Below are 27,665 nucleotides of genomic sequence, written 5' to 3' on the forward strand. Positions count from 1 at the left end.
CATTCCAGTAATATCCTACTGTTTCATTATTTATTGCCCAATGTAAAGTGAAAGAGCATAGCTCAATGGCAGCACCCTTCGGAAGATGTCAAGTTTAGCTCAGAAGATTTCATTAGAAGGATCAACTAGAAGGTGGTAGATAAAACTATAGCTTTGCTTAAAATCCTGGATCAATATAGTCAGTCAGAGCAGGTATGATTGGATTGGAGAGAAAAAAAATACTAAATTGGACTATGACAATGTCCTGCTCCTAAGAGAGAGAGAATTGATAGCTCACAGATATAATGAAATCCTAGGTAAGTTCTTTCATCCCTGTTTATTCTCATCTTTGTTTATTGGTGTGACATAACCTCTGGTTGCTTCCGCACAGTTTGGGATGCGTTCCTATTTACTCAAGGTTATTTTTCTATGGTTGGAAGGAGGACAAGACACATTAAATCCAGTTAACATGTAAAAAAAAATGTTTGGTCTGGCACAAAGCTATGAAAGCTTCAGCTCTTCTCTGTGAGGCTGAGTATTCATTTGCCTATCCATGAGTTTGTGCGCCTGGTTAAGATGAGGACAAGGTAAATTCGGCCAATTTCCTGGTGTATGAAATGGAGGCTCAGGACTCTTCTATAGGCAGCACAATCGCCAAGACAATATTGAGGATTTAGCGCCACAGGGCGCACATAATTCAGGCCTCTCATACATGGTCACTGTCACAGCTCCTTCACTTAATAACCAAGAAAGAAACCACTCAACTCCATTTTGCAGAATTAAGAGTACTTTCACTGATTGTAAGTAATAAGAAGCTAAGCAAAGCTGGATCTGAGCAAAAGAGCGCGAAAGCATTAGATATCAATACATGATTCATTCCCCTCCCCTTGGTACCCCAGTCCATAGTCCAATCATATATCTCCACAGCTGTCAAGTGGGAGACATCTTCAAAATCATCATCAGGTTGGTATGCCGGACAGTTGGCCTTGGCGGGAAACTCCCCTCCTTCCACATGCGCAAACGAATGGTGAGAACAACTCCTAATTAACAGTCCTCCTGTATAGATTATTTCCCTCACCCAAATACCATGCCCTCCCTCCCGGTTTCAATGGCAGCCAAAAAGCAAGCAGCAAAACAGAGGCTGACATCCACTATTTGTCAGTCCTTGGATTCTGGCGTTCAAGATGGCAGAACCATTCTGCTCCACTAAGCAGGATGTTGAGGCCACATATTTGCAGTTCTCTCTTAAGCTCCAACAACTGGCGCACTACAATAAAGACTTGTATGTTATAATAAGTACTTGATGTTCTTGGAATATAAATATATCAAGAAAGCATTTCCCCATAATTGCTACTTTTTAGCTCTGTTTGCAAAACACACTTAACAAATCCAAGCGTTGATGTATTGGTACACATTAAACCTGATACGTTTGTTGTTGTTGCTTAGGGGGCTGTGAAATTGAGTTAATTTATGGGTTGGGTTAATTTATGGTTCAGTGTATTGTGCCAACTCAGAATATGGATTATTTGTATAACATGGTTAGCATGGGGTGTGAAAATAGCAATTCAAAGCTCATTTACTTGGCTTTGGCATCGCTTCATATTGACTTTGCTCTTGTTGTCTTGGGCTATGAGGACAAAGAGTTGGAGGTTTGGAGGAAGAAACCAGCAAGTTGTGTTTTCTCCTTCAACCTCTTGTGTTCCTAATCTGAGTTTGGGATTATAGTATGATTCTATTGGTCTTCTGCAATGCAGGTACATCAAATCCATAATGGAAACGTCTGTAGATTCTGACAAAAATGAAATCAGGAACTTGAAGTATGGATATTCTTTCAATAGATCTACCCAGAAGAAACAATATGTGGGTTACAAGAATTCTACCAAATAAATCGGTTTTGATAACCTGGCGGCCCTCTTCATTCTTAACAGGGCTGACTATAAAACTTAAACTGAATCCTTATTAACCTGGACGTTGGCTATCACATCTGCTTACAGTTGTCCCGTGTTCTCAGGCAGCTCCTGGGAGTGAAAAGTGTTGCCATGCATAGTGTGTGTCAGAGCCTGTTTGGATGAATCTTTCCTATGAAATATGGAAGGGATAGAAACTTTGGAGAAAGAATCAAGGGAGAGTTGAGCAGGGACTTGTGTCTCCAAAGGAGCTCTTTCCAACTCTTTTAGATCTGCAATTTAGGAGATATCTGATAGCCCTCAAGCTAATGGTAACAGGGTTGTTGCTGAGTCTAGAGCAACAAATAGAATGGTCCAGGCTTCAAGGCTGAGTTCCTTGAGGCCATGGTCTCTTAAGAAGTTCTAGCTGGGTTCAGCCTAAAGATCTGGAGCAGAAGAGACTCAACTTCTTAGTAATGTTGATGATAGCCTTTCCTGTCACTTGTGCATCCAGAATTGCTACTGCTTGTTCACTTGAACTCCTAGATCTCAATCTTTCTTTGACTATGCTCTGTACCTGCTCTTCTAGGTTTATGGTTCTTCCTCTGCTATTTTGAACACTCTACGAGATTTTACCTAACCTTGTTGCCTTCCCTTTGTTTTGAGAGTTTCTTGCTCATTGATCTTTCTTTACTGGACTACATTTTTTGCTTGTTTCCTGTTTTGGATAGCGCAACACTTGATGTGCAGCTTTCAATGCAGTAGGAAGATTTGATCACTGCCCATGTGTTGGTAGAAAAAAAAGGATGTATGCAGAGGTGGTATTCAGCCAGTTCTGATTCTGGTGAACCGGTAGCAGAACTTTTGAGTAGTTCGGAGAACGGCAAATATCATCTCTGACTGGCCCTGCTGCCATCTATTCACTGCCTCCTGAGTCCCAGCTTATGGGCATCCCAGCTGATCGGCTGGGTCTTCATTTGTTGCCCTGCACAGAATGGAGCTAGAAAGCAGGTTAGTGGGGTGTTCTGACCCCCCCCCTCTGTCCGGTGAGTCATGCCGACACAAGCTTACTGTTAGCCACTCTTTATTCACAGTAATTACTCACAGACAAGACATTGGCAGCAACCCAGACTCCCAAAGATAAGAGACGCACACAAGAGCTTCTCCAGCTTAGTATAACGGTTGTGTCCTGCAAAAGGTCTCCTCCCAAAGTCTCTTCTTATATACTCTCTTGGGAGGAGCCTAATCACAACCACCTCTGCCTGATTATCTCCTATGAGTCTGTCTCCGTAATTGCTGCCTTTGCTTCTCCGCCCTTCTCTGCCTGGCGTCAGGGACAAACTCCTTTTGCTCTTCCCCACAGCTCCAGTGCCTGACATCAGGGACAAACTCCCTTTGATCTTCACCACTGCTCCAGTGCCTGATGTCAGGGACAAACTCCCTTTGACTTTCACCATTGCTCCATGCCTCAGGCACCTCCTGGTGGCCAACCAGCCTCTCTGGTCCCTGCTTGAAGTCTGAACCCTGCCCAGGGTCCTCCACATCCTCCAGAGTTGACTCATAGGGTCCATCACTATCGGAGTCCATCGGCAGCTCCAACGTCTCCTGCTGGGCCACAATAGTGGGGTAGGGAGGAAATGGGGATTTTGCAGTATCCTTCCCCTGTCACGCCCACTAAGCCATGCCCACCAAACCACACCACGCCCACCAAACCATGTCCCCAGAACTGGTAGTAAAAAAAAATTGAATCCCACCACCACTGGAAGTATGTCTAAGCAACTGCTAGAGCAATAGCTTCTCTTTCCTTTAGACAACCGCACCGTTTTTGTAGCTTCCCAATTTGATGTCAGTGCAGAAAAGGCCTTCTGTCTACTATGCCAGCTGGTTCAGCTCAGAAGTCAAGAACAGAAGGACCCAGGATTCTAAAGCAAACTGTATTTCACTGGCAGGGCCACAAACTCCAGCAAATGCAGGTGCTAAGTCAACTCCAGATACATAGGAGGTTTCTTTGAAATTATACCGTCTGGTGGAACATGTTTTTAATGCTCTCTTCAAAGTTCATACATTTTGTTATAAATGGACACGGGAGGAGTCCAGGAATGCATTTTTTTTCCCTTTGGGTAAATAAGATGCTAAGATCTTCCTCTTTGAAGCTCAGGGGGAAATGATTTATGTTTTGATACCAAACATGTTTGCTGCTTCTTTACCTTGCACATATCTATAAATACTGATGTACAAAAATCTAAGGCGCCTCACTGTGTTTCTAGAATGTGAATGTTCCTGCTGTACCAGAGTTTCTAAAAAAAAGAAAAAAAGAAAAGGAAATCTTTCTATCGCCATTAACAGAAAAATGGCACAGAGAAAATTCAGAGTTCCCCCCCCCCCCTTCACATTAAGAACAGCCATAGAGAGTTCATTTACTGGAGGCTGTGAATGAATCCCTTTCATAACTATATGGACTTGTCCATACCAAAAGAGCTTTGTGTACAGAGCAATGCGTGAAAAAAAGAATATACAGTTTTGGGAGAGAGGCCCTTGGATGTTTAAAGTCCACTTTGTTCCCTAATAATGTTGCTGTGTAATATTTATCTAGGAATGAGGGCCCTTTTAAATGAATCAGAATTAAAATTGGTATTATCTAGAGGCAGTTCTCTAGATAATACCAATTTTATTCTAATTCATTTAAAACGGCCCTCATTCCTAGGTAAATATTGATATTATCTAGAGGTAGTTTATAGGGACGTGGTGGCTCAGTGGCTAAGGCGCTGAGCTTGTCAATCAGAAAGGTTGGCAGTTCGACGATTCGAATCCCTAGCACCGCGTAATGGAATGGGCTCCCGTTACTTGTCCCAGCTTCTGCCAACCTAGCGGTTCGAAAACACGTAAATAATGCAAGTAGAAAAATAGGAACCACCTTTGGTGCGAAGGTAACAGTGTTCCGTGCGCCTGTGGCGTTTAGTCATGCTGGCCACATGACTATGGAGACGTCTTCGGATAGCGCTGGCTCTTTGGCTTTGAAACGGAGATGAGCACCGCCCTCTAAAGTCGGGAATGACTAGGACATATGTGTGAGGGGAACCTTTACCTTACCATAATTCTACTCAGGTATTTTTTTTCCTCCAAAAAGTGCACATTCACAAAACTTTTCTATATCATCAGAATTATTGGCAAGTATTTACCTCAGCCACTCAGCCTATGCAGATTCACCTTAGAAAGTCATCCACAAAGAGAAATTGTGTTGGGTATTATTATGGAATAAAAAAGCACCTCTCTAGCCAATTCCTTTGTCTTTCTCACTTTCTGTCACTGTAGTTCTTCACTAACCATCAGGAGGAATGTTGTGATTGAGAACTGCATTCAAATGTAAAATTCATCTTTCATTTCTTGAACTTTCCGCTTTATATCTCCTTTGTGGCTTTCAGTTCTCTTGCCTTTCAAATCAACGCTAAAACAACAACAGCAACCCACTGCTAGGCATATTAACAAAAATGAATAAGAGCATTCCTGTTTCCTAATAGCTTTCTGAGAAATGTCCCATGTGCTTATGGAGTTATTTATGGAGTCCTGCCTTGGTCCTCAGTGTTCCAGAACTTAGAAAAGGCCATTGGCCCAAGACAGTAGAAGCAGTTTACTTACTGTGGCAGACCCTGGGCCAGATTAAAGATGGTGATTGGCAGATAAACTCTTTTCTTCAGCCTTACTTGACTGCCTTCACTGTTCAGGGCTCAAATTCCCTGCATTCCGAGCCTGTCGCTGGTCTCTTTTATAACCTCCCACTTCCTAGCTTAGCAATGAAGCCGTTGTGGAAATTTCAGGTACTGGAAAAGGCCTTGGGGACCTTGTCAACTGCCATCCTTCCAAGCATCCTTTTCCATCTCCTCCCTCCCACTCCCTCCCACTCCCCATCACTCCTGCATCTTAGAGGTTGCCCCCCCCCCCGCTGCCTTCCTGGGGAAAGGCCCCTTAATACCTCAAAACCACCACCGAGACAACCCCACTTCGCTTCCATCCTAAGCAGCCATAATGATGCTCGTTTCTGCCTCCCTATTCTTGCTCCTGCTCCTTTTCCAGAACCAGGGTTCTTCTGCTGATGGGGTCCGTCCTCAGCGGAGAGGTGAGTCATAGAATGCCTTGGTTAGCTTTTGCAAAACTTTGCCAGGTTAGAGCAGCCACGCAGAAAGGAAAGCCAGAAAGAGGCAGCCACCTGAATATTTGTGGCTTAAATATTTATATGACGGATCTTTCCCCTTTTCCTATCACACTATAAAGCTTTCTTCCCAGCTGATGCTTTGGTCTTAATTTTGGATTCCTCACCTTTACGCCCCCCCCCCAATGCAATAGTTTAGACTATTCTGCTAAACAAATAATTCCCTCAACACTGTCAAACTATTCACTACGGCTGCATTTCTATTACTATTAGTCTTCTCATCGTTCCTATTACCCATCTCCTCCCACTTATGACTGCAGGACTGTAACCTTTTTGCTTGTATCCTTATGATTTATATTGATTGTTTCCTGATTGCTTATTTGTACCCTATGACTATCATTAAGTGTTAAGTGATTCTTTTTTTAAATTAAATTTTGTTATTGTTTTTATTACACACACAAAAAAGAAAAAAAAACGAATCATCTTTTGTTACATCTTGCAGAAAGCGTGTCCATTGGTACATATACATTTCGTGCATTTCTTCCACAATCATTACCTATACTTCATTCAAATTAAGTTGTACATTTTAGAATTTATGCATTTTACTATCACTGTATTTGATTACAGTTACTTAAACTTGTTTTTTTTCTAAAATCATTTAGCTTTAAAGACACAACCACCTACTGGCATACTTTCACAATGTCAATGAGTCTACCATAACTTTACATCTTTATAACATATTCTAAAAAAGAGGCAATTAGTAGGATGTCTAACATTCCCTCCCCTTTTCCCCTCCCAACTCACAAATTAGTGCTTATGTCCGAATTACTTTTAGTAGTACAAGTGTTGTACCTTATGATTCTTGATGAATGTATCTTGTCTGTTTATGTACACTGAGATCATATGCACCAAAGACAAATTCATTGTGTGTCCAATCACACTTGGCCGATAAAAAATTCCATTCCATTCCATTCCATTCCATTCCATTCTATTCTATTCTATTCTATTCTATTCTATTCTATTCTATTCTATTCTATTCTATTCTATTCTATTCTATTCTATTCTATTCTTATCACAGTGATAAATCTCAGTGTACATGCAAACAATAGTGTACATACAAGCAACAAAATAATACGATTTGAAGAAGGTCTCAAGGCAGATCAAGCTACAATGGATAAAAGGATTTCTTTACATAATGATGCGTTTTAGTTCTCTTTTCTACAAATGCAGAAGAAAATCATAATCTAAAAGATCTATCAATGGCTATTAGGCTCAGCAGTTATTTCTCTCTCGACCCTCTTTCTAGCATGTTTTCAGGGTTATTGTATTCATCAGTTACAGCCCTGAATATTTTCCAGCTCTTGAGCTTGCAATCTCAAATTCTGCATCCACAAGAGAAAGAGATGGAAAGAAAAGAAGAAACAAGGCAACATTCAGACACTGACGGTTAAAATTATAGTTTTTTGTTCTGTCTTGCTGAACCGAAAACAGCAGTCAGTTCAGTGACAGTTGGAGGAAAAGCAAATGGAGACGGTTTTTCAGAAGACATAATGGAATTACTTTGGCTCTCACACTTTTCTTGCCTCTTCAGATCAAATTTTATTTTTGACCTTGAAGTTAGCTATTCTACCACACTCCTTTGGCAGGAGATTTCAGGCAGTTACTGTATTTGCTTACAATCTCTAGGGATCACAGAATGGAGCAAATACGTGTGATGGGTAGTAAAAATATTTTACTGCAATGTAAAGAGACATGATGGATTTGTCAATATTTCAACATTTCCTCAGGTTTGCAAGGGGATTCAATATAAAATCTCTCTTGATATACATATATACCATACACACACGTGTGTGTGTGTGTGTGTGTGTGTGTGTGTGTGTGTATGTGTGTGTAATTTATGTAATAGAACTGCGTTTGACATATTTAGTTTTACACATCTTTTTCCTGCATGGTTATTGGTAAATTTCTTGTGAGATGGGTGGCTCTATAAATTTGATAGATAAATAAATAAGCAATCACAGGACCAAAATAGCCCCCAACCATCAGCCCATCCTTGACTGTTTCGGGCTGCTGGGTGTAAATTTCTGGGAAATTTGGAGAATGGTGTGAAAGAGCCAAAAATACAATCTTGTTTTTTTTCTTTCTTTTTCTCTGCAAGCCACCAACGTCAGGACAAAGACTGTGTCATTATTTCCTTTACTATAATGACTGCAGATCAGACCTGAAGGCAAATCAGAACAAAGGAAGAGCCTCCATCGTTAATGCAAATCCCAGAAAAGTAATCCCATTTAACATTTCAAGTCCTATTAGACTGAAATGCTTCCAGTTAAGCCAAAAAACCTTCAACCCACCCTCAAACATGGTCAAGGATTTATGTGCCACATTACTGAGTGTGTTGAATGCTGAATATTCAAAGAGGATTGAAATATATATACCCCAGTGGGTTTGTTATTTTGGAGGGAATATAGTCCTAAAGAAAAACACATGGTTATTGGCATCATTGGACGTACCATAAGAGTGGCGCCAACAGACCAGCATCAGAAAAATGGGAAGGGGAAATTAAGTCAGGTTGAGGGCTTATATATATCTTCCCTATTTAGGGTATGGTGAGAATCTTGGATAGTTAGGGATAAAACCACCTCTTGTTCTGCCAACAGCTCCATGTTCTCACACCACATTTTAAGATGTTTCAGTGTCTGAATTTCCCACAATTGACCAAATCAGCAATAGAGACTGATGATGATGATGTTGAGGAGGAGGAGGAGGAGGAGGAAGAAGAAGAGGAGGAGGAGAAACAACTGCTGGGATTTGTCTCTCCAAGAGAAATCCAGTACTAACCTCACAGGAGAAAATGCAAAATATGGAATAGTCTATACTAGAGATTACTGTATCATAAAAGGAGTAATCATTGGGAAAAACGGTGTAGTTTTCGTATGGAAAAAGTTCATAAGGATGAATGTCTATGGAGATTCTCAATCAACCAGATCATAGTTTAACAGATTGTTAGGTCATCGAATCCAACTCCCCACCCAAGCAGGAGACCCTACACCATTTCTGACAGATGGCTGTCCAGTCTCTTCTTGAACTCTTCCAGTGATGAAGCTCCCACAACTTCTGAAGGCCACTTCTGTTCCAATGGTTCTCACTCTCACAATGGTTGCCCCAAAGGTGCTTTTTCGAAAGGCAACTGGACTTTCTTGTTTTCTTTTCTTTTCTTTGAAAGTGTTTCTGAAGAAGTGAAGAAACTTCTTGGGCGAGAAACGAAACGTTTTCAAAGGAAAAACAAAACCCAAGGAAGTCTAGTTGCCTTTTGGAGAAAGCACCTTTGCTTTCGATCATAAGGTTGGAATTCTATCGCCATCTAGTTGAGAGGAAGTCCAAATGAATTTAATGGGACCTGCGTCTGAGTTGTTATATTTTTAATTTTTGAAAAAAAAAGTTATTCCCTTCTCCCAAATAGGTGCCCAGTGCAGGACGAGACCTACAGATCTGGTGTTCATTGTGGACAGCTCCCGAAGTGTGCGCCCCAATGAATTTGACAAAGTCAAGATTTTTGTGTCTCAGGTCATTGAGGCACTTGATGTAGGTCCTAATACAACACGGGTTGGAGTCATCAACTATGCCAGTGCTGTCAAGAATGAATTGTCCCTAAGAACGCATCAAACGAAGACCAGCCTGTTACAAGCTGTTCGCAAGATCGAGCCTCTCTCCACTGGGACCATGACAGGCCTGGCTATACAGTTTGCCATCAACAGAGCATTCAGTGAAGGGGAAGGAGCCAGGGTGAGATCCCCAGAGATCAACAAGGTGAGATTGTCAAGGAGCTTGGCTTTATTTTCTTCTTGCTTTGTTTCGTGGCAATCATTCCATGAACTTAGTTCTCCCTGTCTCTCTTGTTTGCAACCTGTGTTTTCAGGAGCATTGGTGGTCCTCAAAATTATGTACCTTTTGTGGGTGCTTAGATGATTTATTTTTAAAAAATGGTTAAAGTCTAATGGGATTTGGCATAGCTGTTGGAAGTCTAATAGTTCGAATAGCACCACTTGAACACCATTGGCATTGACAAATTCACCATCAATCAATTGCAAAAGGCAGCTTTCTCAGAAGAGTTTGGATATAAAGTCTTAATGTAATGGATGTAAACTCTTAATGTAAAACTTAATGGTGTTCCAGAAACCATCACAGGATGTTGTGATGATTTCTGGAACACTATTAAACATCCCCTTCTGCCTATCCCAGGTCCTCAGGAAGGGCTCAATAGGCAGACAAAAATGCCAAATCCAGTTTGAATATCTGACTGACTGAGCAAAGGACCATAATAGTATCTCATGCTGTCATATAAGATTTGAACCATTTAACTGCAGGCAAATGGGAAGTGTGGAAACTTAATGCTTCTGACATGCCTCCCAGCAACTAACTGTGGTTTCCAAAGGACATAATCTCCTATCCTAGGGGCTTCATCTCCTCTCAGCAAGTTAATGAGATACTTGTTTTCCCACTGTTATTAGCTACTAGGAAAAATGGGTAGAGTTCCCAGTTTTATGTGCACCACATCTAACAAGCTTTGGAAGGCCATTTGAGGCCTGCAGACCTGCAGTTGATCACTAACACCCAAGCGGAATATAAGTTTATCCATGAACAAATGCTTTCATCCCTTTTATTTGTCATGTTTAATTTCATAACATTCTTCTCTTCACCCAATTGCTGTTCTGCTTCTCAATTACCTAACTGACACTTAGATACAAAGAGTAACAACCGTTTGATGAAATGTCTCCTCATAAAGTCCTTCAGGAGATACAAAGATTACCATCTTCTTCCATATGTTCCTTCCCGTTTGTCTTGGCCATTTTCTGAGGCACAGCTTCAGATTCCCTGACCTCATAGAACTAGTGATAGAGCCAAAAATCCAGGGGTGGGCTGCCACGGTATCGTCTGGGTTTGGGAGAACCCATAGCTAATGTTATGGCCAATTCAGAGATCCCCCAAATCCCACCCCACCCTGCCCTTCCCACCTCTCCCCACCTCTCTCAGAAGTCTCCATGTGGCCGGTTTTAGATGCAAGGTAAGTGCAGAGCCCATGTTGAGGCTCGGGAAGGGGGAGGGAGAAATGGGCCTCCTAGAAGTTCTGGAAATCCAGAAATGGGCTTGTTTCCAGCCTCTGGAGGGCCTTTGGAGCTCGGGGGAGGCAGTTTTCACCCTCCCAGAGGCTCGAGGAATGCCTCCGGAACCTGAGGAATGCGAAAATGCCCCCCCCCGCCATGGTGCAAGAGGCTGACTAGGCCATGCCCACTATGGCCATTCCCACATGGCCACACCCACCCAGTAACTTGGCAGAGAACTCGTTGCTGAAATTTTTGAATCTCACCCCTGCATAAAGCCTACATTTGGAGAATTGATACACCTCAGCTTTGTGGGATGGGGTCAACATATTTATCAAGCCATGATGCTCTACTGGTTAAGGCTATAAAAATGTGGTTCTTTAAAGAACAGAGGTGGGTGAAAGTGAGGAGATCTTTAGGTTTTAGGCATAAATGCCCTTTTCTATGAGCATTTTATTCTTGGAAGGATTTAAAATTAGCTAAATATAGTTGACTTCATCACCTTGAATTTCACTCACAGGTGGGCTAGAAGCTAAATATATACGAAGTCAGATATTCTTTGGGGGGGGAGACATAAGTCAACAAGAAAAAAAATCTATCTTGTGGGAAAGAGCTTGAAATACTAAATTAAAGGTTCCTTTCCATAACATTTTCACGAAGATACCTGTTATTGCTATTGTTTTTTTTTATGACCATTTCTGCTGCAAGGGGGAAAAAGTTACCTCAAACAGAAGGCCCTTTCAACTTTATTAAAAGAACCTTATGGATCAGGGGAAACCTTTGGTCTGAAGGACAGAAATGGTAGGCCATAATTTAGCTGGCATCTCATTGTTTTTAAACCAAACCGAGTTTCAATTTCTTTCACAAGCTGAAAAGAACAATTCTGCTTTTTCGCTTTTTCTCATAAAAGAACAGTTTGTGCAACATGATCTATGCATTTTGTTTCCAAATATTGATTCATGTCAAGTCAATGCACATGGGTAACTGGATGTCACACTCTGATTCATGACTACAGATGTTCATTCCACACTTGTAAGAAACGTTTGTACATAAACTTGTATGTGTGAAGTCTTTTTATAGTGTTTGACTATGAATGCCTAAACATGGAAGCTGATTATCGCAGTTCCCATCTGTCTTTATTCTATGTGTGGAGATCAAGACTAAATATTTATTTATCTGGGACAGACACTCTTTTCTTTTGCTTGAATAATCATAGTTTATTTAGGTTCTAGTTTTTAAATCTTTTAATTCCTAATGAAGTAATTCTTTTCATTTGGGATCAAGATTCAGAAACTCTGGTCTGTTTCTTCTTCTTGTGCCATATCCATCATCGGACGTTGGCGATCATGTTGGCAATCCTATTTTTATCAATAGCCACACAAAAAAAAGTGTTGCTGAGTTTTGTCCAAACCAGTCCTTAGGTTCTGACGCTGTGATGGTCTTCTTCCTGGACCTTGTTTGCCTTCAATCTTTCCCTGGAGCCTTAAGTGAAGGATGCCGTATTTTTCTGGGTGTCGCATCACATGTCCAAAATATTCTAACTTTTGCTTTTTTGTGGTTTTGATGATTTCCCTTGGCTTTCCCAGGAGGCTTATCCCATCCTCATTTCTGATTTTGTCAACCCAACTTATATGCAATAGCCACCTGTAAATCCACATTTCAGATACTTCTAGTCTCTTCAAGTGGCTTTCTGTCAGAGACCAACTCTCCACTCTGTAGAGCAGGATAGAAAAAATGTAGCATCTGACAAGCCTGATATCTGTTTAGAATGAGCAAATCACTCAAAATCTGATCCTTTGCTTTGGCACTCCAGGTTAGGCTGGTTCAGAATCTTCTTACATTTTTTTAAAAAATAGATGGGTAGGCATTTTCATTTGTTTTTCTCAACCTATGACTTGACCAAGAAATCTGTTCACGCTTCTTTGATCTCCTGCTTATTCACAGCAGTGGAAGGTGCTTCCTAGGGAGATTTCTTTCTCTGCAACACTTCTTGGACTAAATAAATGAATTGCTGAAGGCACAAAGGGTTTGTTAGTGAAGCTACGAGGTTGCAAATATCACACAGTCTTGATTTCTTAAAATAAGAGGGAGGTATAAGAGATTTTACAGCTCCACCTATTGCTGAAATTGACATGTTACACCATTTGGAACACACCAGTCTAATTCGGTTTGTGCAAATGGTGCTCGCATAACAATCCAGTTAAGATCGAGTTCTATGTAGACCTTTCACTTCTCAATTTCTTTATTTATTTCAAGAAACACAATTCATTGACACCAATGCACAATGAACTTAAAAAGGAGTCTGTGTGGGCTTCAAAAGTTAATATTACACCAAATGAATCAGTGCAATGGTATGTGGGAAGGTTTTGTTTTTGAAGGTTTGAAGGCTATGGTTTTCCCAGTTGCAATGTATGGCTGTGATAGTTGGACCATAAGAAAGACTGAGTGCCAAAGAATGGAAGCCTTTGAACTCTGATGTTGGAGAAGACTCCTGCAAGTCCCTTGGACTGCAAGGCGATCAAACCGGTCAGTCCTAGAGGAGATCAACCCTGACTGCTCTTTAGAAGGCCAGATCCTGAAGAGGAAACTTAAACACTTTACCACCTAATGAGAAGGAAGGACTCACTGGAGAAGAGCCTAATGCTGGGAAAGATTGAGGGCAAAAGAAGAATGGGACGACAGAGAATGAGGTGGCTGGATGGAGTTACAGAAGCAGTCGGTGTGAGCTTAAATAGACTCCAGAGGATGGTAGAGGACAGGAAGGCCTGGAGGAGTGTTGTCCATGGGGTTGCGATGGGTCCGATGTGACTTTGCAACTAACAACAACAAAATGTGGGAAGGACCTTGGCGAACAGGAGGAAGAACCTCGGAGAGCACAACAGGCATGTCAAAGAGGTGTGGGATGCATTTCAGAAAGGACCTCTCCCTCAGTTTCCAGAAAGGAAAAGAAAAGAAGGGGAGGAATATCTATGGAACTTCTCAAACATCCAGGTCAAATGTGCTTTTTTCGAAAGGCAACTGAGCTATTTTTTAAAAAAAATCATCTTCTTCTTATCCAAGAAGCTTCATCAGTTCTGATCTTCATCAGCTTCTTAAATGAGAAGCAAACAGCTTCTTCAAAGAGAAAACATTTCTTCCTCCAGGAAAAAAAAAACATAGTCCAGTTGCCTTTTGGAAAAAGCACCTTTGAAACAAGGGAGAAATGTTTTCAGTTAATGTTCAGTAGAAATGTTTCTACAAGCTTGGAACTCTGACTGATATTCTCCTTTATTGATAATATTTTCAGTCTTGCAAGATACAACCTTACAATAGAGTTAGTATTCCTGGTTATGCTTCTTGTCCAAATTACCCCGAAGGGCTAACAATGAGATCCGTGTCCTTTGCAAGAGATCTCCCTTGCTAGCTCATTTCTTTGGTAGTTGAATGTGATTCAGAAATATGCTGGTTGCTGCCCTACTTTCAAAACCGTTCATGCTGCTGCTCTTGCATTTTTGCCACTGAGCTCTGGAGAAAAGCCCTGGGATGTAACTGAGCCTATGAATCAGATGCATTGTATCACCTGACACTTCTACAGCAGAAGCAATGAAGATGCCTCCAAAGCAAATGGTACCATGAAACTGAATGGGGCATCCAAGCACTCGCCTGCATTAGAAGACTCCCATTTTTCATATCTTTCTCCCCCTCTTGTTGCTTTTCAGTGGATTTAACGATTATAATGCGTCATCTTTTATTCAACTAACTTAGCCAGGCAGATGTTCAGCAATTTGAACAGCTGGAGCTGCATTTAACTCTGAACATAATGAAGCTTCAACAGGTTGCAACCCAGACATGGAATCATGTTACCTTCGCTACAGGTTTGGGACCGGGAGGGCACCCTTGCATGCACAGAGTGTCTATGATGACGTCTGGGTGGATGGGTAGAGCCTCCCACCCCTACTGCTACTGGTTTGCCCTAACCAGGGAGAACTGGCAGAATGCCACCTCTGTGACAACCCTATGAGTAGAGGACACTTAAAAATTTGCAGAAGAGGCATAGAGTATGCAGGATGGGTGGGCGGGGATAGGTGTCAGGTCTGCCTATGGCCTTTTAGAGTCACATGACAAATGTTTATATAAGGGGACATCTGTCAAGGGTGGGTCAACAGCATGATCGATGCCCTACTTCTTTTTTTATATATATGAATCCCTCCTCACCTTTTGCAGGCCTTTGTATCTATACGAGAGGATAATTTATTTACTTTTTTTTTGCTGTGAAATTTTAGGAAACAATCCTTTATTTGGGGGATTCAGATATCTAGATGGAATTTATCCAGCTGAAAATGAAAATGTTTAAAGACAGAAAGTAATTTTAAGATGAGGAATAATTGTAACTGATTCTGACCAGAAAAATCAAATTAGGGGTCTTCTAGAGAAAAAAAAAACTACTCTGTTACATTTTCAGTTCTTTCTTTCTTTCTTTCTTTCTTTCTTTCTTTCTTTCTTTCTTTCTTTCTTTCACATTTTCTTTCTTTCTTTCTTAATTTCTTTCTTTCTTAATTTCTTTCTTTCTTAATTTCTTTCTTTCTTAATTTCTTTCTTTCTTTCACATTGTATTTCTTTTTTCTATTTTTCTTCCTTCTTTCCTTTGTTCCTTTCCTTTCCTTCCTTCTTGCCTTCCTTCCTTCCCTCCTTCCTTCCTTCCTTCCTTCCTTCCTTCCTTCCCTCTCTCCCTTCCTCTCTACCCTCATTTCATTCAAATATATGCCTCTCCCGTCTGCAATCATGAAGCACTACTTTGTATTATTGTTCATCCCTTTTAAGGCCCAGATACAGTCTCTCCTTTTAAGATGTACTCTGGGGAGCCTTCCTTGTGCCGAAGTGCCTTTTAATAAAGAAGCAAGAGATTATTACAATATCTAGGGAATAGGATCCTTTGTTTCTATTTGTGGTTGAGATAGTGGAATATTAATCTCACTTGGTTTGATAAACACCATTAGGGAACGGTAAACATCATCCCCATCCCAACTCTTGCTGGGGCCCAGTTGGGAAAGAAATCAAGGAAGTCTTCATCCTCTCATTCCCAGGTGGCCATTGTAGTGACGGACGGTCACCCCCAGGATGGGGTGAAAGATGTGTCAGCAAGGGCAAGAGCTCTTGGGATCGAAATCTTTGCCATTGGTGTGGGCCGTGTCGACATGCGTACTTTGCGACAGATAGCCAGCCAGCCCCTGGATGACCATGTGGATTATGTCGAAAGTTATAGTGTCATTGCGAAGCTGAGCAAAAAGTTTCAGGAAGCTTTCTGCGGTAAGTCTGAGACATTCCTGAAGGAAACACCTACGAGAAATTGTCCTTTCCCAACTACAAGATGTTCCTGGGTATTTCTTTGTTAAAAATAAGCATCTGATTAGAAATAACTAGGAAGCAAAGAGAATTCACACGGGGCATTTTATAAGTAGCTTAGTTTATAGCAGTTCACCCAGCCAGAGGTGGTATTCAGCAGGTTCTGACTAGTTCTAGAGAACCAGTAGCAGAAATTTTGAGTAGTTTGGAGAACTGGCAAATACCACTTCTGGCTGGCCCCGCCCCTGATCTATTCAATGCCTCCGGAGTCCCAGCTGATTGGTTGGGTCTTCTTTTGCTGTCCTGAACTTGTAAATGCCACCTCTGACTGGCCCCATCCCCATCTATTCTCTGCCTCCCGAGTCCCAGCTGATCGGGAAGAAATGGGGATTTTGCAGTAACCTTCCCCTGCAGAGGGGAGGGAAAGGAGATTTTACAATATCTGACATGCCCACCAAGCCACACTCACCAAGCCATGCCACGCCCACCAAGCCACACCCACAGAACCGGTAGTAAATTTTTTGAATCCCACTACTGCACCCAGCCCTAAAAAATCTGTTATGTTCAAAAATTGTGGGGGATACTATCTTGAAATACATGCAGCATCCTTGGCAATTGTAGAGAAGATGTTTGTCTTTGCCCACTCCTGATATTATTTGGTAGTGTCCCATGCAAATACTCACCATATCTGATCCTACGTAGCTTTGGAGAACTAGATAAAATCAGCCACATTCTGTTAAACCTAAGGAAATTTACTGTGCCATAAAATGCCTCTTGCCTAGGTTCGGGAGGCTGATGCACCTCCTTTGTTCAGGAGTCTCCAAGGATGCACATGGCTCATGGGCCATTTCATGATCCTGGTTAAAAAGTTTATGAAGAAAGGAACATTCAGATGGTTTATAAGGTCAGATGTTGATTCCAGGAGATTGGAATTGCTAAAGTTTTTAGGACCCAGGGCAGAGGTGTGTTCCTACCAGTTTGGACTGGTTCAGCTGAGTAGGTAGTAACTCGGCCTGCCAGGCCCCGAACCGGTGCTACCCTCAGCACCGCCATCTTGATTTTCGTTTCTGCGCATGCACAGAACAATCTTCATTGCAAAGGTGTAATTTTTCTTTCCTTTTCTAACATTGTGCACATGCACAGTCCTTTTTAGGTGCAAATGTGCACGTGCACACAATTTGGTGTCATTTGGTGTGCGCGCAAGCATTTGGTTGGCAGCAACCCACCCATGATCCAGGGATGTCAAACTGGCAGCCCGCAGGCAGGATGTTTCACACCAGGGGTGGTATTCACTTACTTTCCCTACCGGTTTGCAAATGTGAGCGTGCGCCCATCCACGCATGTGCTCAGCCTTCCGTGCATGCACCTTGATCATGTGCGTGGCTTGCACGCATGCACTCGGCTTGAAAATGTGCCTAAATAGGACAGCATAGAGCTGGTTCGGGTGAACCAGTCCGAACTGGCTGAATACCACCTCTGTGTTACAGGCAGGCCATGCCCACCCTGAAGGGAAAAAAAATGTCATGATACATCATGTGACGGCAACATGAGTTTGACACCTGTGTTCTAGATGATCTACTCAAGACAAATGGATACTGTAGTCAAAATATTTTGATCAAAGAAAAGAATAGAAGGACTTTTGTTTCCACATGGAGACCACTTCGGAGCTTTGTGCTTGAAGTGGAAAAGAATGAAACTTTGATTTTGGGTTTTACCGATTAGATTAATAGATCTTTATAGAAATGGCTTGTTCGTATTATCAGGAAAAAACAAAACGTTGTGATTTGATATTAATGCCTTATTTTACTGCAAAAGAGAGAGTTGGAAGTCAATGTTTCTTTTTCTTTTCTTCTTATCCTTCCTCACTTCTCTTCCTTCTCTTCTTCCCCACCATTTTCCTATTTATTTTTGTACCAGTATTTTGTATCGTATTTTAACTCAATAAAAACATTAAACCCAAAAAAGAAGAAGGATACTGTAAGCTAAAGTCAAACCTGCTCGTTTACTGCGTTTATTACTTTATTACTTTACAGTTGTGTCAGATATGTGTGTCACCGGAGACCATGATTGCCAGCAGATTTGTGTCAGTACAGGAGCATCGTACGCCTGCGCTTGTGAAGTGGGCTTCACCCTTAATAATGATGGGAAGACCTGCAGTGGTAAATAAGTTTTGTTTAAAACTTTGTCAAGGGAGCCAAAGTTGATTAGAAGTCATGGAAATGCGTGCCCAATTCACAATGTGTGAAATAACCTCATTCCTTTGAGGATAAACTGACATTCTGTAAAACAGCCAAAGAGAACAAAGAACACGCTTTCAGACAGGAATCTTAGTTTCGGACTTTCTCTTGTCTAGCGCAGGGGTCCCCAAACCCAGTCCGTGGACTAGCACTGATCTGCGGCATTCCAGGAATTGGTCCGCACAATAGCAATAGCACTTAGACTTATATACCGCTTTACAGTGCTTTACAGCCTTCTCTCGGCAGTTTACAGAGTCAGCCTATTGCCCCCAACAATCTGGGTCCTCATTTTACCCACAATGGAAGGATGGAAGGCGGAGTCAACCTTGAGCCTGATGACATTTGAACTGCCAAATGGCAGGCAGCCAGCAGTCAGCAGAAGCAGCCTGTAGTACTGCACTCTAACCACTGCACCACCATGGCTCACAAATAAGCAAAGCCCCATCCTCAGGGAGGACTTGCAACTATACCCCCGCTGGTCTACAGAAAACCTCTCTCCTTGGAACCAGTCCCTGGTGCCCAGAAGGTTGGGGGCCACTGGTCCAGTGTGTAGTTCAGGAGTTACTAAATACTAAATACTAAAAATTGCTTCTGCGCATGCACAGAAGCCAAAAACAAGATGGTGATGCCTACGGTGCCACCGAGAGAACCAGTTCAGGGGTATGGCAGACCTGGCTGCCAAGTTACTACTATTCAGCTGAACTGGTCTGAACTGGTAGGAACCCACCTCTACTGCATACTATGGTGTAGAGTAGAACAACCCGTTCTTGAAAATAGGGGGCCTGTTCTGACCCCACTCTTTGCTCGTTCAGAAACTACAGCCACACAAAGCTTGTAAAGGAATGTCTTTATCAGTCCTGGCTCAAGCTGGCTGCAAGGCCAAAATAAACATAGATAAACGGCTCTTACAAAAAGTTGAACAGCAAATGCAAAAACAAACTCTCACAGCAAACCAGGTTTACATAAAGCAAATCACTTATCCAAGTGCTTCTTTGAATCATGAACACGAACTAGAACAGGAATGGAACGGAACTAACAAACGAACGAACGATGAACGTTGACTTCTGCAACTAGGGTGTGGCACCATCAGTCTTTTATCCACAGGAGGAGATTCTTAACGAGCCACAGCTGCTTGTTATCTTCTCCTGTGAGCATCCTGAAACCACTCACTGATAGCAGCTCCAAAGGCTCCTACCGAGCCACAACAGGGCTAAAGCAGAAATTATAATGCTTGAACATAACGACTTATTTTACTTCTTGTAGTGAGGACACACCTCTCTAAACACACTGATCTGGCTGATTAAAATCAGTTTTTAAAGAAGTATTGCTATCTAAATGGAAGAAGTGTCCATCCCCCCCGTCCCCCTCCCCCAGTAGTGGCTTTCTTCCCGTTTTCTGTTTTTCCCTTTCCTACAGTATGCAATGGAGGAGCTGCCACAGACCTCATCTTTCTGATAGACGGGTCGAAGAGCGTGAGGCCCGAGAACTTTGAGTTGGTGAAGAGATTCATTAACCAGATTGTGGATTCTCTGGAGGTGTCAGATAAAAACACTCACGTGGGCCTGGTCCAGTACTCTAGCTCAGTCAAGCAGGAGTTCCCACTGGGGCAATACAAGAACAAGAAGGATATCAAAACAGCAGTGAGAAAGATGACATATATGGAAAAGGGCACCATGACTGGCCAAGCTTTGAAATACCTCGTCGACAATTCCTTCGCCATCACTAGTGGAGCAAGGCCTGGTGTCCCCAAGGTGGCCATTGTATTTACTGATGGGCGCTCCCAAGATTACATCAACGATGCAGCCAAGAAAGCTAAAGAATTAGGTAAGCATTGGGAAATTAGGACCGTAGTTTGATAGAGCCCAGTTGGGTTCATTGCTTAATCTCATAAATTGATAACATTGTGCTTTGAGGGGTCCTGGATGCTCTCTGAGCTTGGTTGTTTGTGACACTGATGAGGTTCTCTAGTTTGGGTAATGAAACATCTGCAAGAAAACAACCAAGCTCTAAGAGCACCAAGGAGCCCTCATTTCAATCCTGAGATGCAAATATTCTCCTTGTTCTGACCTAGGCTTCCCCAAAAAGTATGAAGCAGACTCTTGTAATTGTAATTAATTGTAATTTAATAAATTTATATGCCGCCCAATCCCGTAGGACTCTGGGCGGCTTACAACATACAAGATTAAAAAGATAAAAAGTTAAAAAATAGGGAAAGAGAAAACAGATTTAAAAGCAACACACCATACACTCAATCTGGGTGGGGCTGGACCTCGTACATGAGGTCAACAGCCCCAGGCCTGTCGGAATAGCCAGGTTTTAGTGGCTTTTTGGAAGGCCAAGAGAGTGGGAAGGGTCCGGATCTCTGTGGGTAGATCGTTCCACAGGGCCGGAGCAGCTACAGAGAGTCGCCAGCCGGCATTGTCCGGTCGATGGCACTCGGAGAAGGTCCAACCTGTGAGATCTAATCGGCCATTGGGAGGTATGTGGCAGGAGGCGGTCTCGCAGATATCCAGGTCCTAGGCCATGTAGGGCTTTAAAGGTGATAACCAGCACCTTGAAGCGCGTTCGGAGACCGATAGGAAGCCAGTGCAGCTCGCAGAGGATAGGTGTAACATGGATGTATCTAGGTACACCTGATATCGCTTGTGCGGCTGCATTCTGGACTAACTGTAGTCTCCGAACACTTTTCAAGGGTAGTCCCATGTAGAGCGCATTACAGTAATCAAGCCTTGAGGTGACGAGGGCATGAGTGACCATTTGAAGTGCCTCCTGGTCCAGGTAGGGGCGCAACTGGTGCACCAGGCGAACCTGGGCAAAAGCCCCCCTGGTCACAGCCGACAAATGGTGTTCTAGTGTCCCAGGAGGACACCCAAGTTGCGAACCCTCTCTGAGGGGTGTAATATTTCACATCCCAGGCTAAGGGATGGAATATCTGGACTATCCTTGGGGGACAACATCAATAGCCACTTGGTCTTGTCTGGATTGAGTGCAAGCTTGTTCGCTCCCATCCAGACCCTGACAGCCTCTTGGTCCTGATAAAACCCCTTTTATTAAATGAATGTGAATTCCTCTCATTCACATTCAGCAAAGGCCTGGTAAACAGGCTTTCAAAGGTGAATTTATGACCACAGACCTTATCTGGCTTGGAAAGCTGCCATGTAAATATTTTCCAAATGAGGTGCTGTGCAAGGAAAGACTTGGCACAGAGTCTCTGAGATTCACGGACAGATCTTCACACTCCTGAAACTAATGAATGAATGAATGAATGAACAAATTGTTTCCTGCAAAAGCCCACTCCCTTTTCACTCCTCTTTCATTTCCTATGGGAGGGGCCATTCACTGTCCACCTGTGGCTTTACTCCCAAGTTGCCCATGATTTCTTAGCTATTCTGGCAGCTCTGTGAATGTGCACACTGGGAATAGGCTCCAACTGTTCCTCTGCCTCAAAGCTGTGTAGCTCCGAAGGTATCTAAGAACTGCCAGACAGCCTTGGCTCCATTTCTGCCTCTGACGCAGAGCCCTCGTCTGAACTTTCCCCAGGCTCCAGGACTGGCCCATGTTCCTCCTCAACCTCCTCACTGTCTGATTCTGCTGCCAGCTCCGCTGGCTGCTGGAAGGCCATAACATTCCTTTATTGGTACATTGTATTATATCAACGAGGATTATATTTCTACAGTAATACATTCCCCTTTCTCTTCCGGGGTTGATCAACCCTCTCTTTTACTGTTGCATCCAACGCATGCAACTATGATGTCATAATGTTTACAAAACTAGATGTGAACTTGACAAAGCCAGGAGATGCATAACAAAGTAATTTGCCTGATGCAATACCTGAAAATCATTGTGAGAAGATAAGGTGATGGCCCCTGGAGAGGAACAGTCCAGATGAAAGTTTTTTATTTATAATGCCTCCATGTTTTCCAGAATTTTTTTAAAAAAAATCTTTATATACATACCCGCACAATGCCTTTTGATCAATAATGCTTTTCATGAACAGGGCAAGACACAGATGATTAGATCTTGTTTGTTTCAGGATACAAGATGTTTGCTGTTGGGGTGGGCAATGCCATTGAAGATGAACTCAAGGCAATTGCCTCAGAACCAGTGGCAGAGCACTACTTCTATACCGCTGATTTCCAAACCATCAATCAAATTGGAAAGAAGCTGCAGACTAAAATATGTGTTGGTAGGTGAAATTGCACAATAGGGCATTAATAGTGCAACACTGTGACATTTTGTTATGACAAATACCATGTTTCCCTGAAAATACAACCTATCCTGAAAGTAATCCCTAGCTTGATTTTTACACATGTACCCAATATAAGCCCTCGCACACTTCAGGAAAGGCCTCTGACGGTGAAACAGAAGCCAGGGGGCACCACACACATCAATTGGGAGCTAGTTTCTTGGCTGCAGAGACCTTTCCTGAAGACCTCTGATGGCGAAACAAAGCCAAAGGGTGCCACTTGTGTCAATCTGGAGCTCTTTTCTTGGCTGCAGAGACTTTTCCTGAAGGCCTCTGATGATTAAATGGAGGCCAAGAGTGACACACACAATTGGCAGCAAGCGGCCACAGAAGAAGTGGGATGGCAGTGGGCTCCTGCTGGGCAGGGCTGTCGGTGCCACCGCCATTGCAAGGTGAGTCAGTGGAAGACATCCTCCCAAAATAAGACCTGGTGCCTTTTTTGGTGGCAAAAATATATATAAGACTAAGTCATATATATTTTCAGGGAAACACGGTAGTTGCAGATTCTATTTGTATAACAAGCAAGGTAATGACTATAGAGATTCTCATTCTTCCAGGTGATGGATTGTCCCAAAGGTTCTTTTTCAAAAGGCAACTGGACTTTGATTTTCCTTGAAAACATTTCATTTCTCATGTAAGTTCTGAAGAAGCTTCTTGGATGAGAAGGGAGATGTCTTCAAGGAAAAGCGACCTTGGGGAAAAAACACCTTTGGGGTGACTAAGTTAATGATTCTTCTGCTATTTTGTCTTGATTTTTCTAGGAATCATTATGCTCATGGTAGTATCTTCTGGCATTATTGATACCAATTGTCTCCACAAGTTTCTAAATTATTATCTTCAGGGATCATGTCTCCTGTATGTCCTCCATCACCTGAATGGTGGCTATTACGGAGAGTGTTTCTTAATGGTGACTCTTCATTGTGGGATACCCATCCCAAAGTGGTTCACATTATGTTTATTGCATTGTTAACACCCTCACTCCATGGGGACCCATCTATGCATTAAGATCTTCAGAGCATCCTGCTGCTTCCACAATTATATAATCCTCAATGGGCTGGTAGCACCATATCCTACTGAGTATCATATGTGTACAATCTCCCATGGTGCCTGCATGAATAACTACTGCCAATGCCTTTGCTCTATCAACAATTGAGGGGGTGGGGTAAGGAGTTAGAAACCCAGAGGCTTTATCTATATTTGAGGAAGCAGTCTTCAGTGCTTATTATCCCATCCTGCCATCAAGATGAGCTTTATCCCATTCATAAAATGACAACTGTGAAGTAGACACAAAGCTGGCCCTACCATTATATCAAATTAAGCAATGGCTTCCAGAAAAGGAAAGACAATCTGTTAGAGGACATAGCCAGGGGTGGTATTCAGTCGGTTCATACAGGTTCGGGTGAACCGGTAGCGGAAATTTTGAGTAGTTCGGAGAACCGGCAAATACCATCTCTGGTTGGGCCTGCCCTCCCACTCCTGTTGTTCCCTGTTCTATATTCCCTTTTTTAGCTCAGCTGATTCACATGGTAGAGAGGATTGATGTGCATTTGAGCCAAAAAAAAACAGCTCAACTCACCAGCGCTGACACCGCAAAGCGCTCTCTCAGAGAACTGGTAGGAAGAGATTTGGAACCCCACCACTGGACATAGCAACTCATGTCATACAGTCTGTCTATTATTTTTCAAACCTGTTTTCCCTCAAGGAAGGCAGAGAACACTGTCACGTTCAACGTTGAAGTAAGATTGAATTGGTAAACTGGTGACCTTCTCCATGAAAGTGATGTTGGGGGAGAGTCTCGTCCCTTGTTGGGTCTCACATTTCAAAGTGCTTCAGTCCGACCCTGAACAGATGGTAGAAAGAACCAATCCCTTCAAGAGTTACTTGAAAGCTGTTATTTGAAATGCTCAATTAACCTTCTTGAGGATGGTCCAGAAATCAGTTGAATGCTCAAAGAGCTCAATTCATTTTCGCAGCAAGGATTAGCCTGTCCGTGCATCTTGAGTTAGATGCATACCCAACGCTTATGCTCAATCTCTTTCTGTGAAATGATGTGTTTGGATTTTTTTTTGTCTAAGTAGGGGCTAGAACATGGCAAACACATTTCCAAAAGTGAGTGCTGCAACTGGCTTTCTCAACCCATTGAAGATTCTCCTGTAAATACACCAGGTGATTCAATGTGTCAAAGACAGGGGTTGAGAACGTTTAACAAAATAACAGAATGACAGAGTTGGAAGGGATTTTGGAGGTCATCTAGTCCACTCCCCCCCCCCCACTCAAGCAGCCAACCCTATAATATTTCAGACAAATGGCTGTCCAGTCTCTTTTAAAAACGTCTAGTGATAGAGCACCTACAACTTCTGGAGACATTCCACTGATTAATTGTCCTAACTGCCAGGGAATCTCTTCTTAGTTTTAGGTTGGGTCTCCCTTTGATTCATTTCCATCCATTGCTTCTTGTCCTACTTTCAGGTGTTTTGGATAATAGGTTGACCCCCTCTTCTTTGTGGCAGTCCCTCAAATGTTGCTATCACTGCTATCATGTCATCCGTAGTCTTTCTTTTTATTAAACCGGACATACTTTTTCATTGTTTGAAAAAGGGTTTAAGGATAGATGTTAGTATGAGAAATCTCTGGAAGTCAATTTTTTTTCCTCCTTCCATTCTTAAACACGCAGGCACCCCTTCCCCCAACATTTCTTCCAAATGATCGAAAACCGTTCTTCTGAAATTTAGTTTTCAAATGATGGGAATTTCAGCAGTACAATGTGGGGCTCTTTGAAAGAAAATGGATTTGAATAGGCTTCTTGGTCTTATTGCACTTTTACTTTTGAAGAAATAAAACACACAAATGGTGCTACTGAGAACTAGTTATTGCTGAATTTCACTGATGCAAAGTTGCAATCTCAGGGCCAAAAATAGAGTGCTCTGAAACTGTTTGCAGTCTACCATCATCACAGGTTGCATGATGAGGACTACGAAAAATATGTCCCATAAGCTTTTATAATATTTCATAATATTCAAGACCTTCTTCCGATATTTTATTTCCTGAACCATTTTGTCTTGTCTCTTCAGAGGAAGATCCATGTGAATGTGAAGCTGTTGTCAAATTCCAGAGAAAGGTAGACAATCTCATAAAGGCATTGACCCGAAAACATATCCTTTGGGGGCCACTTGGAATAGAGTGTGTTAGGGCATCTTTGGGGCTTGAGGTGATTATGGAAAGCACAAACCTGATTTACACCAAGTGATGCCCTTGTCCACCATGCTTGAGATTTGAAGAGGAGGATATTTATGATATTTCCTCAACAATGAAAAATAAGTGATGGCTACATGTGTTGTTTAGGATTATTTTATGTAGCTACTGATCTTATTTCAAAACTAACTCTCTATTCACAATGCATAGAATATTCCTGATATCTCCTGCTGTGATGTAGCAATAGATGATAGTAGATAGATAGATAGATAGATAGATAGATAGATAGATAGATAGATAGATAGAGGTATGGATGGATAGATAGATTAGGTAGATAGATGATAGATGATAGATAGATATAGATAGCTGATAGAGATAGATAGATAATATATAGATGATAGATGATAGATAGATAATTAGGTAGACAGACAGAGACATAAACATGATAGAGATGGATGGATAGGTAAATAGATAGACAGAGAGAAAGAGAGAGAGATTGAGATATGGATGGATGGATAGATAGATGATAGATAGATGATAGATAGACAGACAGACAGAAAATAGCTGATAGATAGATAGCTGATAGAGATAGATAAATAGATAGATGATAAATGATAGATCGATAGAGAGCTGATAGAGATAGATAAATAGATAGATGATAGATAGATAGCTGATAAAGATAGATAAATAGATAGATGATAGATGATAGATAGATAAGTGGATAGATAGACAGAGACATAAAGATGATAGAGCTGAATGGATAAGTAAGTAGATAGAGAGAAAGTGAGAGATTGAGATGATGGATGGATAGATAGAGATAGAGATAGATATAAGGGGTGGTGGTATGGGGTGGGAAAAATGATACTGGAGAATGGGGAGGTCAGAAAGGCAGAAAGATGCTGTACTCATCCCTTTCCATTTTTGCTTAAGTGACTTCTACTCTTGGCAGCCATTAGAACCAAATCATTCTTAAAAGAATGTGACTTTAAGCAGAAATTGAATAATCATCCCTGGATTATATTGGTGTTTCCCAACCTGAGCAACTTTTTAAGATGGGTGGCCTTCACCTCCCTTGCTGGCTGATGAATTCTGGGAGTTGAAGTCCTCCCATCTTAAAATAGCTGTGGTTGATTCATATCTGTATCCAACAACTTATTTCCATGATTTTTATTTAGTCCATCTCATTGAATTGAAACTCCTGAAAATATGTTCATCCTCTTTCTATGTATGTTATTCCTTAAGTCTTGCTCACTGGAAGCTGTATCCAAAAAGCTTGCCCTTCTAGAAAACAAGATCTCTGTTTAAAAAGTTGGATACTGTGGCTTCTTCCCAACTTAAAATGAATGTACCAGAAGACTCTTGCGGATGGATATGTCTCTTTCATAGTATCCAAAGTTCAACTAATTTGGAAGTGTCTTTGTGAAATGAAAAAGTTGAATCTTTAGCATGTAAACCATAGCAAAATGTTCTTGTTTATTGAATGTCACTAAACTTTTCTTACCTCACAGAATATGCATGCATTAATTACCTGGAGAATTGTTTTAACCAAACCTTAAT

General features: G+C 41.9%; 1 protein-coding gene across 1 annotated transcript; it reads left to right on the plus strand.

The window, feature by feature from the left end:
* The first annotated feature begins 1,523 nt into the window (after nt 1–1,523).
* MATN1 (matrilin 1) lies at nt 1,524–27,465 on the plus strand. The gene is made up of 9 exons (XM_087728030.1): nt 1,524–1,628; nt 5,937–5,979; nt 9,473–9,819; nt 16,175–16,397; nt 18,467–18,592; nt 20,087–20,494; nt 22,704–22,856; nt 25,988–26,068; nt 27,361–27,465. Exons 1-9 carry the CDS (start codon nt 1,524–1,526, stop codon nt 27,411–27,413), a joined length of 1,539 nt encoding a protein of 512 aa, XP_087584156.1. The 3' UTR covers nt 27,414–27,465.
* The last annotated feature ends 200 nt before the right edge of the window (nt 27,466–27,665 follow it).

The sequence above is a fragment of the Thamnophis sirtalis genome, unplaced genomic scaffold (assembly GCF_051295495.1).
Source record: "Thamnophis sirtalis isolate CommonGarterSnake01/CBP01778 unplaced genomic scaffold, rThaSir2_p1.2 scaffold_13, whole genome shotgun sequence".
In the NCBI taxonomy this organism is placed as follows: domain Eukaryota; kingdom Metazoa; phylum Chordata; class Lepidosauria; order Squamata; family Natricidae; genus Thamnophis; species Thamnophis sirtalis.